The following is a 19,622-nucleotide window of genomic DNA, read 5'->3' as shown; positions in this document are numbered from 1 at the left end:
CACCACGCCACGGCTGGGGCACAATGCAGGGGGTGGGGCCGGAAGGAGAAGGTGATTGGTCCGTTTCGTGTTGGGGGCGGGATCTAGTGACCGTCCTGTCCTATTCCTACTAGCGTTAGGGGAGAACCGAGCGCGGGACCGCGATTGGTCCGTTCTACGCATGCGTACGACCTAGAAGCTCAGAGGGGCCTATCCGCGCGCGCTGCGTGGAGGCGGCATTGGCGGCATTGATTGGTCCCTTATGGTAAGCCTCTCTAGTCAGTCCTATTCGTGGGCGTGGTCCAACGCGGAAAGGCCAACATGGGGGGCGCGGATTGGAGGCTTGCCCGGGGGGTGGCGTAGTGTGGGTGGAGGCCATTGGTTGTCACGGTCACGGTGCCTGTCTGCGGTCCGCGTGCGGGGTTGCCCTGTCTGGCAGACATGATTCGGGCTGGCCGCTTGCACCGGGCCTTGGGGCTCCTCCGAGCCCGCCCCCTGCCGGACCCCGCCGCGGGCTCCGCGCCGCCGTCCCGCCGGCTGCGCACCGGCCACCCCCAGCGCCGGGACATCTTCGCCGGTGAGGTGGTGAGGGGGGGTCCGAGCTCGGCTCGGGGCCCGGGAAGGAGACGGGGGGCTTTGCTCAGGGACCGGGGGGGTCCGAGCTCGGCTTGGGGCCCGGGAAGGAGGTGGGGGGGGGTCCGAGCTCGGCTCGGGGCCCGGGAAGGAGGGGGGGGGGGGGTCCGAGCTCAGCTCGGGGCCCGGGAAGGAGGTGGGGGGGGTCCGAGCTCGGCTCGGGGACGGGGGGGGGTCCGAGCTCGTCTCAGGGCCAGGGAAGGAGGTGCGGGGCTTTGCTTGGTGGGGGGGGGGGTCCGAGCTCGGCTCAGGAAGGAGGTGGGTGGCTTTGCTCGGGGAGGGGAGCCCGGTGGAGTCTGGCCTCGGGCTGGGACCCGGGGGTCCGGGCTTCCCATGGCATTGGAGTGCGATGTTACATCCTGCTGCCTGGCTGTCGCAGGATGGCCCCAGCTCCCTGGTCCGGGAGACCCCCAGCAGGAGCTGGGCGTGGCCTGGGGCTGGGGTGTGAACTCACCTGCTCAGAGCCCCTACTGCTTTTGCCTTGTCAAGGATGGAGAGGGCACCAGCGGGCTGTACCCAGAGACTTGCTGCATAGGGGCTGGAAACCTTAACCAGCCTGCCTCAAGGCCTCATTGCGCTGTAAGAAGCCGGGGGCGGGGGGGGCTTCCTATAATGGCTCAAGCATACGGCTGGGAGCCAAGCAACCTAGACTCTCTCTGTGTTAGTCAGAGTTTATCACATAGGATGTGTTCACTATTAACCCGCCTTTCATATTGTCCTTACAACTTTCATCTCTTGGGGCCAAGTTGCTCCCTGGGGTATCCTAGCAATCTCATTGGTGGCACTCCAGTGAGTAATTCAGCCCCTGGATTTTAGCATTAAGAGTCATGTAGTGGATAAGGCACTGGACTGGGACTCAGAAGAGAGAGGTGCACTTCCTAGCTCTGCCATTGGCCTACGGGGTGACCTTGGTCAAATCTGTACCTCAGTTTCCCTATCTGTAAAACAAGGCTAATGATACTGACTTCCTTTATAAAGCACTTCGAGATCTGTGGATGAAAAGCACTATATCAGGGGTTCTCAAACTGTGGGTTGCGAGTCACGAGGTTATTACCTTGGGGGGTGGGGTGGATTGCAAGCTGTCAGCCTCCACCCCAAGCCCTGCTTTGCTTCCAGCATTAATAATAGTGTTACGTATATAAAAAAGTGTTTTTAATTTATAAGGGGAGTCGCACTCAGAGGCTTGCTATGTGAAAGGGGTCACCAGTACAAAAGTTTGGGAACCACTGCACTATATAAAGTTAGGTATTATTATTGTACGTGTTTATAAAGACAGTTAGGTTGTGAAATGGGATTCATCCAGCTCTTAAAGATAAATCCCGGGGGTCAGATTCCAACCTAGTGCGGGTCCAGTGGTGGTAGTGAACTTTGATCCATGTTTTATGTGGCAATGAATATGTGATGCGCAGGGGTGGTGGAAAGAGACTGAACTCTATTTCCTGGGCTCAGTTACATGACATTGATCGGGGTTACAAAAGGTTAACAAGTCTGTCACATCAGTGGCTCCAGTGTCAGCTTTGGGTGTGATGCCCCATGAGATAAGAAAAGAGTGACATTAAACACTGGGCTGGCATTGGAACTGGATTGAACGACCATGTGCCGATCTAGATCGCTAACCCACATGCCAAGAAGGGGAACCTATAGAGTGCACCCCGGAACGATGCACAAGTGACTGGCCTCTGGGGAGACTGGAACTTATTCTCTTGTTTCCATGGGTTCAGTATATGCTGTTCTGATGCACTTTCAAAGTTAACTTAACCTCTGTGTGGGTCCCACGCAGCAGAGAAATTGAACTACACATCGTAACTGCAGCATGACTTGGAAATGACATAACAGAGAAGATGGTTTTTTTTGTTTGTTTGGGTTTTTTTGAGTTTCAGGCAGGTTCTCAAAAAACTCTTCCAAAACCACCACCACCTTTGGCACTGTTGTCTCCCTTGTTGGCAGTCTGAGCAGAGAAGCCAAGGAATGAATGAGGAGCTGGGACTCGAGTAATTTCTTGGCCCCAGGGGGTCACTCCATGGCAAGACTGAGGCTGTAGCGGCTGGGCAATGTGCTTGTACTGATACTGCCCAGGCTGCACCTGCAGAACCTGAACAGAAAAGTTGATTTCCAGGGCTGTCAATTGAGCATCTTTCACCTGCACTGAATCCACTTAACAGAGAAAAAAGTCAATGTAAATATTTCCCCCGGCCTTCCAAAGGGAAGTGGGGAAAGCCCTTTGGTGAGCCATTGAAGACTGGACCGAGAGGTGCGTGGTATTGTATTTGCACTGTAAGGATCCTTTTTGATCAAGTCTGTCAGACTGAGAAATGAGCCTAAGAAGCAAGGAGTCCCGTAACTGGGATTCCACTGGGTCTGAGAGCCAGAGCCAGCTCTGCTCCCAGCACCATATAGTCTAAATCTGGGTCTTTCCAGTTGCAGAGTTCCTGTGGAGTGTAGCTTTCTTGTAGGCTGGGATGATCCCAGTCCATTAAGGGCTTTAGAGGTTAGCATCAGGACCTTTAGACCAAACTGGAAGCCAGTGGAATGTACAATACACATGTGTGACATGTTTATATTAGAATCATAGAATATCAGGGTTGGAAGGGACCTCAGGAGATCATCTAGTCCAACCCCATGCTGAGAGCAGGACCAATCCCCAACTAAATCAAATTGGCCTTGGTTAATGAGAGACGCTGTTGCAGGCTGACCCATGTGTCAGTTGAATTCAGCCCTAGATTGATTGAAGTGTAGTCGTCTAACCCGCAGGAGGCGCTGTGAATGTCAGTGGCTAAATCCTCATCTGAAAGCAGGGAAGTCAGTTTCCTGCCACACAAGGAAGGAAGGAAGAATTCCTTGCCCTTGTGGCAATTTCTGTGTCCAGGGCTAGTCAGGGTCTGGCAGCACCTTGAGGCTTTTTGCACCACCTGCCTGGTCTGATGGCTCAGTTGTAGGTGAGGTTAGAGCACTTCAGTCTTTCCCCTTCCTAGAATCATCATTTGTGACTTTCGTGAGTTGAACCAGAGCCATATACTCTTCGTCCACCTGCAGAACTCCCCCGGTGTCGGGATGTCTTAGGGATGGCAGAGGCTGTATCAGTGGAGAAGGGAGATGTGCCATTATCTGCATCTCACTAGAGCCTGGGCCTGGGGTATCTCATGACCTTACCACAGGGTTCATGGAAAATAGAATAGGGAAGTGTTTCTTGAGCCTTGACTGAACTTGCCCAGCAAACGCGCTACCCCTCCGCCTAGCACCACCCCACTCTTCCTGCGTGCCGCTTGCATAGCCCTGTTTGGCCTGGTGATTGTTCCCGCTGTCTGGATTTGTCATGCTGGAACAGGGCGAGCCAGCTAACAGTCCCGTCTCTCCTTACAGACCTGGAGAAGAACATATTGCAGTTCTACAAGAAGTTAAAAGAAGCCCTCCCGGGCAGTGATTGGACCCCCATGCGTATCACAAAGGGTCTCCCTCCTGAGCGTGCCGATGTGGTCATCGTGGGGGGAGGGGTGATGGGCTGGTCCGTCGCCTACTGGCTGAAGGCGCTAGAGCCCAAGAGAGACACGCTCCGAGTGGTCGTGGTTGAGAAGGACCCAACGGTAAGTTACCTCTGAGGAGGCTGCTACAAAAATATGCAGCATCCTGGAGTCTGGTTTAGGCAAGGGTTTAGAAATTGAGCTGAACTCCAAGTGCTGTGGCTACACTGCAGACCCAACCCCCACTTTCTCTCTCCTTGCACCAGATCTCCCTCCCCCACAAGGAAGATTTGCATCCGTAAAAGGTGAGGCCAATTGCACCAGAGGAGCTGACTGGGACTAGTCCAGAAAAGAGCCAGCTCAGTGTGGGAGGAGAATCAGAGCCCATACAGAGCTGCAGAGTAACAGTACTAATGTGGGGAGTCAAGGAGCAATGGCCCAAGGAAAACCTTAGGCTGAGCATTATGGGGAGAGAGAGGTTCTTAGCAGCCAGAGCAGTGGAATGGGCTCCCCCTGGGAGGGCTGGAGGCTGCAGAGACTGATTAGAGAAGGGGTCGGTGGGGAACAATGTAGTGGCTGGCCCTGCAGAGAGCAGGGTTGGGCTGGGTGATCCAGTAGTGACTCTGAGACCAGCATGCAGGGGGTTCCGGTGTTCCAGCCTGTTTATTCTGATCAAGGACTCCCATGTTCCATGGTGTTAAAGTAGATCAGCACCTGTATGTTTAAGACGTTGCTTAGGCAGAGCCAGGACACACCAGTGGGTCAGTTGGTCTCTGCTCTCTCTGCATTGGAGTTTGATAAATTTAAGAATGAGATGTGATGACCCAGGAGGTCCTTTTCAGTCCTGCGATCTTATGATTTGTCTTTGCATCTGTGAGTTCATCCTTGTTCCTCACCATCGTATTTCTTTACCCGTTAATGACCCATTTGGCCACCCATGATGGGGTAACTGCATCCCTGCTCTTTTCGGGTCTCCCTAGCCTGCAGGCTAACCCCCCCGCAAATGCTGGGCTAGGGACAGCATATGGGGACAGGGCTTGCTAATGCGAGATGCAGACTCAAGGTCAGTGGTTGGACTCCAGCCCAGGATGGAAGGGACCAAAAGTTGTTGCCATCTGCAAGGTGTTTCGTGGCCTCTCCGGTTCCCAAAGGGCAAGTGCCCACGTCACCCTGTTGATAGTCTTAGGAGACCAACACAGGAATGAACGGTCCATGGAAACCGATCTCCCCTCTGCCCACTTGAGGGAGTTGCCAGGGTTCCTTGGTAGAGCAGCATCAGGGGATTCTTATGCCACTGCTACTTTTTCTGGCTCTTCTCCCTGTGAATAGGTGAGTTCAGTCTCCAGGGCTGTTGGGCCTGGGCCTTTCACTAGAGCCTGTGAGAGGGAAGAACTGAAAACTTGCTGCCTCATTTCTGTTCTGGTAACTCTGCCATCCTGGCCATCCTTCCCCTGCCCCTTTGGCTTCCCTACAGTACTCGCGAGCCTCCACGGTGCTCTCTGCAGGAGGGATTCGGCAGCAGTTCTCCTTGCCAGAAAACATCCAGATGTCCCTCTACTCAGCGTTCTTCCTGCGCACGATCAACGTACGTCACACTGGCCAAGGATGGAAGGGAGGCGCTAGGGCCTTGACTCTCCAGGGGTCTCGACGCCTGCAAGCTCCGTGCTAGAGAGAGTTTGGAATCAGGAGGCTTAGGGGAGCTACAGGCATGCAGAACCCCCTTGTCACTGTGGCTGCAGGTGGAGCGTAGTATGGTTCATTAATTAGCTGCGCGCGCGTGTGTGTGACAGTGTATTCATCGCTGCATTGATTGTACCTGCTTGTGGGCCTGAGTCTGCTGCTCGCTGGTGTAAATCTGGAGTTGCTCTGGATTTACACCGGTGTCTCAGATTGCTATTAGACCCTCTGTCCCTTCTGGAAGAGAATGATCAGTAATACCTCGGGCTTTCTGTTGTTCTTTGCATGCTGAAGCACTGAACAAACAGTAACCAGGCCACACTCTGCGTGGCCACGCAAAGGACCTGGGTTCGAGTCTCGTCTTTGCTCCCAAGCTGACACGTGCTGGGAAATGTGCGTGAGTGATGCTGTCAGTCGCTAGGGAGGCTGAGGGGAACTATGCAGCTTGTCAGCGACCCCTCTGGCAGAGCGAAAAGCTGAGGGGTTCCTAGGGATGTCTCTAGCAGAGGAGGACAGGTCACTCTGAGGGGGCTGCCAAACCAGAGCAGCTCCTCCATTTTATGGGGAGATAATGCAGTGATGGTCTCTCGAATGGGTCCCAGGTCCTTCTCCCCCTGCGTCTGCCTGAATCAGACCAGTGCCTGGAGTGTTGACAGGTGCTCTCTGTCCCCAGGAGCATTTGGGGGTTTTGAATGAGCCACCCATAGATATTCAGTTTAACCCCTCGGGGTACCTCTTCCTGGCCTCGGAAGATGAAGCTGCCAAGTTGGAGGAGAACGTGCGCATTCAGAGGTACAGCCCCTCGGTGGGTGAAACAGTGGGAGCTGGGAAGCAAGGCTGTGGCTGTAGCAGCTGATATTGGCCAGCCGACCTTGTAGCAAACAGCCCACGCAGAGCCAGGCTTGGGCTCCTGGGGCAGAGGACTGGGGCTACTGCCTTTATTGCCACACCAGTTCAGAAGTCTTGAACTCCCTCCAGCTCTGCAGAGGTGAAACCTCCAGCATCTGTATGCAGGGGCAGCTGCCATCACTGTCCCTTGCTGTTCTAGTTTGGGGTTTTCCCATGATCTGTGAGATCTGGGCCCCCCCTCACCCAGCTTTGCTGCTGCACCCCAACCCTGGCCTGCCCACCCCTCCCTGCTAACCTCAGCCTCGAGCCTCTCCTGAGGTGGTGGAAAACCAGTGGTGCTTCCCTAAAGGCCAGGAAGAGAGGCCACTAAATTATTCCTTTTCCCATGTGACCAAAGCCGCTAGAGCCCAGATCTTTAGATGGGAGGGGCTTGTTCATTAGCCCTTTGCCCCACCTGAGCTCCCCTCCTGCCCCCACTCCCCACCAGCCCTCCCGCAGAGTGAGATTTGACTAGAGGTCCTGGACCCTTGGCACTGAGCAGCCCTGGGTCGCACAAGGTGCTGACCCACTGGCATTCTACGCTCCCTGGCAATGAACCGAGATGGTCACAAGTCCTGTGCGAACAGGTGGGTCTTGCCTGGCCCTTTGAAGGTAGCTGGATTTGGCCATTTCCAGTGGTAACCACGGGGAGCAGGGAGGGCAGAAAACCGAACTTGTTTCACGCTTGACCCTGATACGTTTATGGAGGGGGTGGTACGATGAGACTGCCTGCAGTGGCATGTAGCCGATCTGCAACTGCTAGCGGCAAATATCTCCAATGGCTGGTGATGGGACACTAGATTGTGGAGACAGGGGGGCCTCTAAGGCCTGGTCTACACTAAGGGGTGGGGGGGTCGAACTAGGGTATGCAAGTTCAGCTACGCGAATAGCGTAGCTGAACTCGAAGTACCCTAGTTCGACTGACTTACCCGTCCAGACACGGCGGGGTCGAACTCCGCGGCTCCAAGGTCGACTCCGCCACCGCCGTTCGCGGTGGTGGAGTTCCGGAGTCGACCGGAGCGCGCGGGGAGTTCGAACTATCGCGTCTTGATTAGACGCGATAGTTCGAACTCGGAGAAGTCGAACTCACCGCGTCGACCCGCGCGGTGAGTATGGACCTGCCCTAAGTTACTGCAGCAAATTCTTTCCCAGGTGTCTGGCTGGTGGGTCTTGCCCACATAGAATCATAGACTTTAAGGTCAGAAGGGACCATTATGATCATCTAGTCTGACCTCCTGCACAATGCAGGCCACAGAATCTCACCCACCCACTCCTGTATCAAACCTGTGTCTGAGCCATTGAAGTCCTCAAATCATGGTTTAAAGACTTCAAGGTGCAGAGAATCTTCCACGCCCCACGCTGCAGAGGAAGGCGAACCCTCCCCCCCAGGCCTCTGCCAATCCGCCCCGGAGGAAAACTCCTTCCCAACCCCAAATACGGCAACCAGCCAAACCCTGAGCATGTGGGCAAGACTCCTGGGCGTCTGGCTGGTGAAAGAATTTTCTGTAGTAACTCAGATCCCACATCTCATCTAACATCCCATCACAAGCCATTGGGCATATTTGCAATACGTATAGGCACTTACTCCAGGGCTGGAGCTACAGGCGCCAACTTTCCAGTGTGCTGGGGGGGTGCTCACTGCTCAACCCCTGGCTCTGCCACAGGCCCTGTCCCCCACTTCACCCCTTCCTTCCCCCTACCCTGAGCCTGCCGTGCCCTCGCTCCTCCCCCTCCCACCCCAGGGCCTCCTGCACACCACAAAACAGCTGAGGTCTGACTGATTGCTATATTTGGGGTCAGGAAGGAATTTTCCCCCAAGTCAAATTGACAGAGACCCTGGGAGATTTTCTCCTTCCTTTCCAGCATGGGGCACGGGTCATTTGCTAGTTTAAACTAGTGTAAATGGTGGATTCTCTGTCACTGGAAGTCTTTAAACCATGACTTGAGGACTTCAGTAACTCAGCCAGAGGTGAGGGGTCTATTACAAGAGTGGGTGGGTGGGCGAGATTCTGTGGCCTGCAATGTGCAGGAGGTCAGACTAGATGATCACGATGGTCCCTTCTGGCCTTAAAGTCCGAGTCTATGGATAGCGATTTCTGTAGCCAGGGGCCTTCTACTGAGATGCCCCAGCCCCTGTGACCTTCACACTGAGGCTCTCCAGCTGAAGAGGAGCAGGAAGAGAGATGGGCTTGAGCCAGCTGAGACCTAGCACACGAAGGGCTTTAGGGATGAGGAGCCTTGTACCATTAGCATGGGGAGGAGATCTGGGGAGAGAGAAGCAGAACTGCTGGGTGGGGTGGGGTGAGGAAACTTTCAAGTCACAGAAAACGTCCTGGGTTTCCTTTTTTTTTTTTTTTTTTCCCCCCTCCTAGTGGTTATGCTCCATTCTCTCCAGATCTTCTCCCACGTGTTTCCTAACAATAGGTGTATTGGGACTAAAACCAGCATGTTCTGATGTATATTAAATGTCTTTTCAGGGCCGAAGGAGCTGAGGTCTCCCTTCTGTCACCAGCGCAACTGAAGAAGAAGTATCCATGGATAAATACCGATGGTGTGGCTGTGGCATCCTATGGTATCTAAATGCTAGACCCCTGCCCACCCCATGGGGAACTGTAACTCCCTTTGCACTTCAGTCTCTCTAAATCTTAGAGAAATGAAATGAAAAGGAAAATGTAACGGGTGTCTCTGAAACTTTGGAAGGAGCCGAAAAGACCAGCTTTCATTACAAGGGCCAATCCTGCTCTTAGATATTAAGTGCAAAACCACACTTAAATGCCACGTTAGGGCTAAAAAAATCAAAGTCCAAAGTAAGAGAGTGCCAAAAATTAAGGTTTCTGATAAATATTTAACCCAGCTTGTTATGTGTCTTGTCTGTTTCCTGGCACACCTCTAATAATAAAACCAACAGTACAAGAGGGCTTTCTTTTAACAAGGCAGACGGGAATACCATTAAGAATGTATGTACAATATGGCCATGTAAATGTAACTTTTGGGTGCTTGATTTCTCAACCGTACGTTAATATTAGGTTTTTGTATTTAATTTCCCTGTTTTTTTCCTCGGGGAAATAGAGGGGAGAAACTCAGCAATACTTTTTCTGACCTATCTGTGGAGAACACACTTAACCATCACCGCATCAGACTGGGGTGGGGAAATAGAATTCAAATCCATGTGTGTAGCGATGCCGACTTTACACATTCACGCCTCTAAAATTATCATACTGACTTCCTTCCAATTTGAATTGTTTTCCCTTCCCCATTGAGGTCTATAAATCGAGCCAAGTTTTTAAAATTTCTAGCTTCACCCACTTGAGTTATCTGAACATAAAGTCCTCAGTTTGAATGTGTAGGGAAAGTGTTTTATCTTCCTGGCTGCTTGACTTGGAAGAAACAGGACTGATCTCATTCAGACTCTCCAAACAAATTCATCTCTTGGATGAGATCAAAAATGGAACCAGTCAGACCAATGAGAATTTGTTTGACAAGACTGAAAAACAAATATGGAGGTAGAATGGAAGTTGGAATTCACCCTTCATTAAAGTGCTTGTTGCTGGAAACTGGTGTGACTTTTATGTAACTATACATTAGCAAAGAATCCTGTGGCACCTTATAGACTAACAGACGTTTTGCAGCATGAGCTTTCGTGGGTGAATACCCACTTCGTCGGATGCACTTCATCCGACGAAGTGGGTATTCACCCACGAAAGCTCATGCTGCAAAACGTCTGTTAGTCTATAAGGTGCCACAGGATTCTTTGCTGCTTTTACAGAACCAGACTAACACGGCTACCCCTCTGATACTTAACTATACATTAAATTCTTGTCTGTTGCTGAATGATACCTGTATATTAAAGAAAAAAATCGATACCTTAAGCAGCAACAAACCGTAGTTGGCCTAGCTACCTCAGCTCCTCTATAAAATAGGGATAATAATACATACTTGTCCGCATAGTGCATCTGCTAAACGCACGGGTATTTATGCACACGCTTACCTTTGGGGGTTGGACTAGATGACCTCCTGAGGTCCCTTCCAACCCTGATATTCTATGACTAATTCTGTTGACTTCAGTGGAACCTTTCATGCATAGCGTTAAGCGTGAGCACAAGTATCTGTAGAATTGGGGCTGTGCTTTGCAGGCATCCTACATTTCGGGAGCTTGTGTGGTTGAATGGTTGCTTCGTTCACGCCTGCTCTTCCATGTGTCCATTTCTTCTTTCTTTAGGCCTAGAAAATGAGGGTTGGTTTGATCCTTGGTCCCTCCTCAATGCCTTCAGGAGAAAAGCAATGTCCATGGGTGTCTATCAGTGCTTCGGAGAAGTGACATGTAAGTGAGCCCCTCTCACTGAAGCTGAAGTAGTATTGACACCCTGCACCTCCTCCCCCCCCTGGGTTGTCACAATACCATGTGCTGAGATTCTCTAAGCTAAGCAGAATTGGATCTGGTTATTACTTGGATGGGAGACCTCCAAGGAGCATGTAGGATTGCAAGTAGTAGCATTAGGGATTTGGTACTGATCTAGCAGAGTACTCAGGGTTGCTCAGCTGGTCCAAGGTGTTGCTGTGCTGCTATCTTTAAAATAAGATGGGAAAATTAATACAGCTGATAAAATGAAATAAATAGCTGCCAAAACCACTTAAGACCTTGAATCGGAAACAAAAATGTGCAGGTGTCCATTCTGGAAATGTATTTTAGAAACAATGGAAAATTAATATCATTTGTTGACCCAGATTGGAGTCCAGGGTTCTGTTTCCCCTGTCGCCGCTTAGTGGGGATGTCACAGATTCTAAAGCAGTGCGTGGAATGTAACTCTGTGCCCTGCTTTGGAAACCAGGGATTCCATCAGCTGTCGCTGGAGAAACAGAGCTCTGAGCTCAGGGCTTGGAACCAAAGGCTTTTTACCTGCCAAACATTTAGTTAAAAAAATAAACAGACAAACCTGCCAAACTTTTTTCTAGTCACTTTCCTCATCTGCTCTTTTCAAATTATAGTAGCAGCAGCATTGGAGAGGATCTCCTGTAAGGAACAATGCAGGCCTGTACCACATGGGACAGTCCATTTCTGATGTCTGCAATTCGATGTTAAATTCCATGGCTGTGTATCTGAAGTACTGTGGAATGGGTAAATGAGCAGATGGGGATTAATGGAATAAGGACAGAGCTGGGAGTCAGGGGGCATAAGGTCTATTCCTAGCTCTGCCACAGTATCACTAAGTGACTTTGGGCAAGTCACTTAATCTCTGTGTCTTTATTTCTCCGTCTGTAACATGAGGCTAAGGACAGTTACCTACCTTTGTAAAGCGTTTTGAGATCTGTGGCTGACCAGCACTGTATGAAAGCTAAGTATATTTAGTGCACACAGCATCTAGCATACAATATCTCTGATGTAGCCTTGGTCTTGGGTGGTTTAGCACAAGTTAAATTTCTCAGTAACCTGTCTAGTGTCTGTGACTCCCTCGTGAGCTGTGTGCCTGCCCGTTACCGATCGCTGTACGTTACGGATCAGTGAGCGAACACAGAGACAGAGCAGGGATCATGAAATGTACTGAAAACAAATGAACAGCTGTTAGAGATTTTAGTTTGAATGGCTTATTGGAATATGCCTTGTGTGCTAGCCAAGGGACTGTAGGCTAATCTCTAGCAGTGATGGGAGAGCTCGTCTTTGTGTGTTACTTACAAGCTGTGCCGACTACCCAGTTGTGCCTGCTGCAGAGCGACCCAGATCCTCAGAGGTATTTGAAGGGAGTGAGCAAATTGCTGTTTGCTGCATGTTTTTTCTGTTTCTCTTTCCCAGCCTTTACCGTCTCCTCCATAGAAGTAATGACGCCTGAAGGGGAGCTGACCTTCTCCCGTATTAAGCATGTCCGCGTAAGTAATCCCCCCGTGGTCTGGTCCTACTGGTAGTGTCGTAGCTCAGACAGGAGAGATCTGTGCTGGGTCTTGGGCTTGATCCTGCTGACCATCTGTGTGGAAGAAAACTATCAGTTCATGTACTGAATGATGCTATCCTAAGACATACGCACTAGGGGGCTGAGCTGGGGTCGTACAGGGAACCCCGACCAGGGGATAGTTTAACAGTGAGGGTAACTGGCCATTAGAACAGCTCCTTGAGGGACGTGGTGGGTTCACCATTACTTGGAGTTTTTCAAACTGAGACTGTCTGTCTTCCAAAAAGCTCCGCTGTAGCTCAACTGCAAGTCACTTGGGCCCGGTGCAGAAGTCGCTGGGCGGAATCCCCTGGCCTGTGCTACACTGGAGGTCAGACTGGATAATAGCTGGTCCTTCTGGTCTTGAAATCCGCACACACCCCATAACTGAAAAAGCTTTCTTCTCCTTTGTGTGGGGCCATGTGTCCATGGGAGCCAGGGTACCAACACAGCAATACCTCCTAGTCTGAGAACCTAGGCAGTGGGTCTCCACAGGAGGTGGGATTCCAGGTTCTACTCCCACCTCTGCCATGGACTCATTGTGTGATGCTCCCTCTTTGCTTCATTTTCTCCCCACTCCCCCTCCTCCCCCCAGTGAGGTAAATCACTAATATTATCTCACTTTAACGGATGGGGAAAGTGAGGCACAGAGTGATGACGGGACTCACCCAAGACCACGTTCTGAGTCAGTGGTGGAGCCAGGAAGAGAACTGGGTTCTCGTGATTATAGCATGAGGCTGGACAGCAAAAGACCATCTTTGTCTCTCCTCACCGCTTCCTGCTCTCTAGCACCCTATGCACGGCCACTCCTGCCCTCCTCCTTCTCTTGCTCTGCCCCATGAAGCAGTGGCTCCCCAACATCTGTTTCCAGTGCAGGGTAATTCGGGGGGGCAGTTCCCCTCTTTATTCCATGACACCCCCTCCAGTGTAGCCCTGTTGCTCTGCCTGCAGGCTGCCTGGAAAGGCTTCCTGGGGCATCTGGCACCCAGGGCTCTTGGGGCTCTGTTAAGCTCACTGCTCTCCCTCTTGGGCCTTCCAGGTCCAAATGCCCAACAGTTTGGAGTACCAGCCGGTGGAGTGCGCCTTGGTGGTCAATGCAGCTGGTCCCTGGTCACAGAAGCTGGCCGAGATGGCCAGTGTTGGGATCGGGCCACCCGACACCCAAGAAGGGATCGAGCTGCCAGTGGAGCCCAGGAAAAGGTGCAGGTTAAATGACCTGGCGTGGGCCAATGGTAGAACTAGCCTGGAGCGGGAGAGGTGGCACAGGATCTGAGGGGGGCTCTGCAGGCTGACGCCCTGGGAGGTCGGGCTCTGTGAGGCGTGGGCGTTGATTGGCACGTTCAGGTTTGATTCCTTTTCCGGGGGCTTCAGTGTCTCCCGTAAGGGGGTGGTCTGGGGAGGAGCGTAGCTGGTTGGGCCAAGTGAAACTTCAGCACTACCGTGACTAGGTTAAGCTGTGAAACGAGGTGCGTTCCCGCAGGGCGACTGCGCTGTGCTAGGGGAATGTAGGTCGGCGAGAAATACCCTGTGCTTGGTTCTGTTGCTCTGGGAAGGTGGACGAGCAGGAGCCCTGGAAATTGGGAAGGACTGGGAGGTTGGATTCTGATTGCCTGATTTGGGCAAGCGCTGGCATAGTGCCTGGAGCTCTCCAGGAGGCTGATCAAAAGGCAGCCCCTGCCCCAAACTGCTCACACCCTCCAGAAACGTCTTCCCTGTGTCTGCTCTGGCTGCCAGGGCTCTGGCTGAACCCCGGGAAGAGGAGGGGCTTTGGCATTCAGTCCCTTAGCCAATTGACCCCACCCCCACTACCCCCAGGTACATCTTTGTGTGGCACTGTCCCGATGGGCCCGGCCTGGACTGTCCCATGCTGGTTGACACCACAGGGGTTTATTTCCGCCGGGAAGGCCTGGGAGGCAACTACTTGGGAAGCCTCAGCCCGGCAGAGGTGAGTTGGTCGGGGTCTTGTAAAGGGGGGAGCGGGGAGGGCTCAGCGGGGGAGTGACAGCCCCGCAACTGGGGTGGGAGGGGGCAGTAGGGGAGCGATAACCTTATAGATATGGGTGAACTGGATTTAGTGACTTCAGACCGCGGGCGCAGTCAGGACAAGCCGTGATGCACTGTGCCCCTCCCCGAAACCCCCACGACTCGCCCACGGCAGCGGGCAACCTGGGTTCAGTTCAATGGAGTGTTTTTATTGCTTGCCAGCACCCTCTCTGGCTGATTGGAGTAGTGTTGATGACCTGCAGGGAGCACTCTGTCCTAGGAGGGAAAGGCCGCAGTGTAGGACTCAGGAGGGAGACCGTGTAATGAAAACGGGTTTTGGCAAATCCGAGTCTCCCCCCCTCTGACTGAGCTGCTGTGCTCCTATGCTGTCAGACATGGCCCTTGAGCCCATATAATCGGTCCCTTTTAGAGTGGGGGAATTTTTCATGGGGCTTGGCGGCTTGTCTCCAGCGTCGGGAGCAGATGCATCCACCCCATCCTTACGGGATCCCAATCTCAAGTGCGTACCGTTACCCCCCACCTCTGGTCCCTTGGGAGCTCTCAGCCCTGGAGCTTCACAGGAGCAGAATGGAACCAGCCCCCGCGCCCATCAGCGTCCCCGGACAGTGACCTGCTCCCCTAGATTGGGCTCTGTAAGCCCACAGCCAGCACTTGTGCTGTTAAAGCACCAAAGCGCAGCTCCATCACGCTGCCATGCAAAACAGTGCTACCGTCTGAGCTGCCCCCTGAATGCCTGCTCTCGAACAGCCTCTCCCAGCTCAGGCTGCTAACAGGTAGCTCCCTGCTGAGCTCTGGCACCAGGGCCGTGGGTCGCTGTCTGCTTGGGGTACAAAGCCTCGCTCTCGTCCCACCCCCAGGAGGAAGAGCCAGACATCCGAGACCTAGAGGTCGATCATGATTTCTTCCAGGAGAAGATCTGGCCCTGTCTGGCCCGTCGGGTGCCAGCGTTTGAGTCCCTGAAGGTAATGGGCCTGCCCATCCCTGTGCTTGTTCACCTTGAGAAAAGAGGATGAGGACGTGAACGTCTCTCCCTCCCTCTCCCCATCCTGGCTCGGAGAACCCTGGGGAAGGGGAAGGTTTGCTGATGTGATCTGATGGGTAGCACGGCAGTGCTGGCAGAGCTACAGCAGCTCATATCCCTGCAGCGGTATCAGGATGGGTGGGGATGATGATGGGCCAGGTGAGAGGAGAGTGGGGAGCTGCTTTAAAGCGACAGCCCTGGGGGTGGGAGGCCTCTGTCCTCAGAACAACGCAGAGCAAGCTTCCCCCTCACGCAGCCCTCCCCAGGAGACACTCCTCAGGCGTGAGAGGTGAGTTTGGTTGGTCTGTTCATTTCTGGCTGCCAGCACAGGGAGTCAGTGCCAGGGTGAGGAGGGTTTCCTGGTGGAGGGCCCTGAGTGTGTGTTCTTTGGGCAGGTGAAGAGTGCCTGGGCTGGCTACTACGACTACAACACGTTTGACCAGAACGCCGTGCTGGGCCGACACCCGCTGGTGGAGAACCTGTTCTTCATCACGGGGTTCAGCGGGCACGGGTTGCAGCATTCGCCGGCAGCGGGCAGGGCTGTGGCCGAGCTCATTGTGGAAGGCAAGTTCAAGACCATCGACATGGAGAAGTTCTCCTTCAAAAGGTTCGTCTCTGGGGAGCAGATCCTCGAGAGGAACATTGTCTGAGAGCTTGGAACTAACCACCCAGCAGGTGGGTCCCACCTCCTCTCCTCCCCAGATCCGTAACACACTGTCCGCGCCCGTGAGCATCTTGGAGCACTGCAGCCTGACAGCCTGCTTGTTAGCTCAGGATTCTGATGTGGAAACTGAGGTACGGAGAGAAGCGACTAGCCATGGGCCATGCTGTATGTTGGTGTCTGAGCTGGGAATAGAATCCAGGCCCCTGCTCTACTCACTGGGCAACGCTTCCTGTTGGGTTTGACTCCTGAATCCCCCTCTCCCCTCCTCCCAGCTGTTGACCCAATCACCCCATTAGCTGCAGGAGAAAACGCGTGCCCCTGCTCGGTGATGGAGGTTGCAGCACAGGGCTGGCAGCAGACTGTACTCAAACACATCTGTGTGCCCTTTCTACCTGCCTGGTGTCCCTGACGTCTCTCGAGGTCTCTGGTGCTGGCTCATCCGCCCCAGAGATTAACAGCTTCTGTGTATCCCACAACCCATATACAGATCTCAGATAATTGCTGTGTCCAGCTACTGCTACTATGGGCCAAATTCAGCCTGCTGATGTGAGGTGAAAGGCTCCATATCCCACTTCACCCCTCGGAGCCATTCACTCCTTGTTCCCATAGCAGAAATAGGCTCTCTCTCCATCAGAGCCTGTGATACATCCGCCTGTCCCCTGTGTCTAACTCTCCAAAAGGCACTCGCTCTTTTCTAGACTCTGCTCATCCTGGGAACAGGAATTAACCGATTTGGTTCCACAGCCTATTGTCTTCCAACTCCTGCATGTAGAGTGAAATCCTTAACAGCTGGGAGACTAAGAACATCCATGTTAGAGGCTGTTCATATGGCTCTTAGAGTGCTTTATCTTAATCCCACCCTCCTGTTTCTTCAAGGCCTCATTTTTTCTGGTCAAATTCCAATTTGGCTAATCATTCTGCCTACCTCCATAGCCCTTCCAGTGTGTGTCCCTTTTCTTCACTTCCCATCCCAAACTGTTGTATGCTGTTATATGGATGTCACATTCCACCCCAGAGGTGGCTGCATTCCAACATTACTTAAAATGGTCCCTGTGTGTAGAATTTTAATCCCCCTTCCCCCCCCCCCCCCCCGTGGGGTTGCAAAATGCTTTGGTGCCGTTTGGACTGAAGGCACTATAGGAATGGAAGTTCATTGGCACTGCTGGTCTTGGTGGCGGTGGAAAACAAACATCCTGCCACAGCATGTGTTTTTACAGCCAGTGTCTTGTTATTGTCTGTAGCGATCCTCCCCTGAATGCCCTCGGGAGCAGGCCCCAGCAGCACCCCGAGAGGCAGAGCATTAAATTCCCAAAATGTTATGAGATCCTTGATTGTAAGGTGCCAAGAGGAGCAAAAACTCATGAATCCCGGCAAGGAGCTGGACCGCTAATCGTGGATTCTTCCTGTTGGACATGGAGCACTGGCCAAGGCCGGAGGATAGTGCTGTTCCTCAGCCAGATACTGACTGGATTACTCCTGGGGCATTCTGCACCACTGGGCATGTACAGAATTCGTGTCTCCCACAGCTTTCTTTGCTTCCCGGCAGAAAAATGACTTTCTGACAGGGAAGCCACAAGAGTGGTCATGTGACTCTCCCGAGCAGTATGTTTTCGGTGCCCAGGGCAGCCGGCAGAGAGGTAAATCACTATGGGGCAGCAGGAGGGACTGGGGAAGACCTGGCTGGTGGCTCCTACGCTGCGCTGGGCTCAGCTGTTAGGTGGGGGAGGATGGGACTTCCTCTTCCCCAGCACGGCATCCGGTGCTGTGTCAGACCTTCCCCCAGCTGTAGGAAACTGCAAACTGTCCCCCCACCCCCTGCGCTTCCTTCACTTATCGCTCCTCAGCTGCAGAGGGAGGATCACTGCACAGGGAGCTGCTCCCCCATCTGCCCAACCCCCGTGCAACCAGACCCCTTCATACCCAGACCCTCTGGCTGAGCCTCATCCACCCCCTGCACTCAGAACCACCACCACCACCCCGAGCCCCACTCCCCCTGCACCTGAACTGCCCCAGATCCCCACCCTACTGAGCTCCAACAACCTGAAGCTGGATCTCCGCCCCACTCTCCCAGCATCTGGATCCCCTCACTGAGCTCCCCACATCCAAACCACTACCCCTGCTGAGTCCTAATCACCTTCACCTGGACCCCACCCCTGCAGAGTCCTGTTATGGTTGCACCCAGAACCCCCCAACCAGCCCCTGTGCATCCTGACCCACCCCCGGCACCCAGATTTCCACTGAGGTGCCTGCACCCAGAGTGCCCCACACAGAACCCTCTCAACCCACACCTAGATCCTCCCTACCCTAAGCCCCGCCACACTTGGATCCTGCCTTGCTGAGCCTTCCTCCCACACCTGGTCCTGGAGTGTTTCTGGGGCAGGCCAGGGTTGGGTGCAGCCTCACCACTGAGTCCATGTCCCAGGGGGGAGGTGGGGAGCTGCACAGTGATCTCCCACCTCTGTGCATCCAGTGATCCGTGCTCCCCAATGCCATGCTGGAGCCACCACATTTTATTTGACTCCATTTCAGAGGAACAGAATTGCAGTTGGGGGGGGTCTGCACAGCCCAGAGAAGGAAGATCAAAGCTATTCCCGAGGTGACAGATCACAGCTGGCCCAGATTGGTGAGACACACACTCCCGTCACTGGCACAGCATGGGCTGGATGCTTGGGCTGTCTGTCAGCTGAGCTGCTGCCAACCCCTGCCTGGTTTGAGATGGGCGTTCCCTGGGAAGTGGCCACTGCTGGCAGAGGTCACCCCTGCCTTGGGCTGGGAACCAGCAGGGCCAGGCTGCTGCTATCTAGAACTCTACCACAGCTTTGAGCCCACCCTTACTCTGCAGGGAGCCGGGCTAAGAGGAATGTGATGCCTGGGGGCCACAGTGGGTGAGTAGGGTGGGGGATGGAGTTTAGAATGGGAAATAGCTCCCAGCTGCTGTTCCATCCCAACAGTGCTGCAATCCTCTAGGAGGGGAGTGGGGGCAGATGACCCAGGAGGGCTGTGCCCCCCACCTACCTCATTGTAGGCCTGCGCTGCCTCTGTGCAGCTCCACTTGCACACCAGAGATTTGTGTCAGAGCCTCACTTGTGATTTGTACTGAAATAAAGTGATTATGCAGCATGGGGCTGTGATGGTGGCAGGATGTGGCTGTGGTTAAGGACCGCCCGCTCACCCCCTTGAGCTGCACTCCTGGCAGTTGCATTTCATCCAGAGTCACAAGAAAAACTCCCATTGGCTTCAGTGAGCTGTGGAGCAGGGTCTGGCTGAGCACATGGGCCAGCCCCTGCCCTGTGCCACTGGCAAATAGCATTGGGAGAACGTAAGGAACCCTGAGCGGAGCAGGAATGTATGGGGGACCTGGGCTTGCATTTGCATCC

General features: G+C 53.4%; 1 protein-coding gene across 2 annotated transcripts; it reads left to right on the top strand.

The window, feature by feature from the left end:
* Window positions 1-159: 159 nt before the first annotated feature.
* FOXRED1 (FAD dependent oxidoreductase domain containing 1) lies at window positions 160-19,365 on the top strand. 2 transcript variants are annotated; one of them, XM_044996827.1, is made up of 11 exons: window positions 160-244; window positions 3,973-4,193; window positions 5,545-5,655; window positions 6,421-6,539; window positions 9,113-9,207; window positions 10,855-10,956; window positions 12,424-12,497; window positions 13,596-13,756; window positions 14,372-14,501; window positions 15,418-15,522; window positions 15,977-19,365. In XM_044996827.1, exons 2-11 carry the CDS (start codon window positions 4,044-4,046, stop codon window positions 16,229-16,231), a joined length of 1,302 nt encoding a protein of 433 aa, XP_044852762.1. In that variant the 5' UTR covers window positions 160-244; window positions 3,973-4,043; the 3' UTR covers window positions 16,232-19,365. The 2 variants fall into 2 exon arrangements, with proteins under 2 accessions (XP_044852762.1, XP_044852761.1); XM_044996826.1 differs by lacking the exon at window positions 160-244 and adding an exon at window positions 345-556.
* Window positions 19,366-19,622: the final 257 nt, after the last annotated feature.

The sequence above is a fragment of the Mauremys mutica genome, chromosome 22, assembly GCF_020497125.1.
Source record: "Mauremys mutica isolate MM-2020 ecotype Southern chromosome 22, ASM2049712v1, whole genome shotgun sequence".
Taxonomy (NCBI): Eukaryota; Metazoa; Chordata; order Testudines; family Geoemydidae; genus Mauremys; species Mauremys mutica.
Note: the sequence above shows the minus strand (reverse complement) of the source record. Positions and strands in the feature narration are given on the sequence as shown.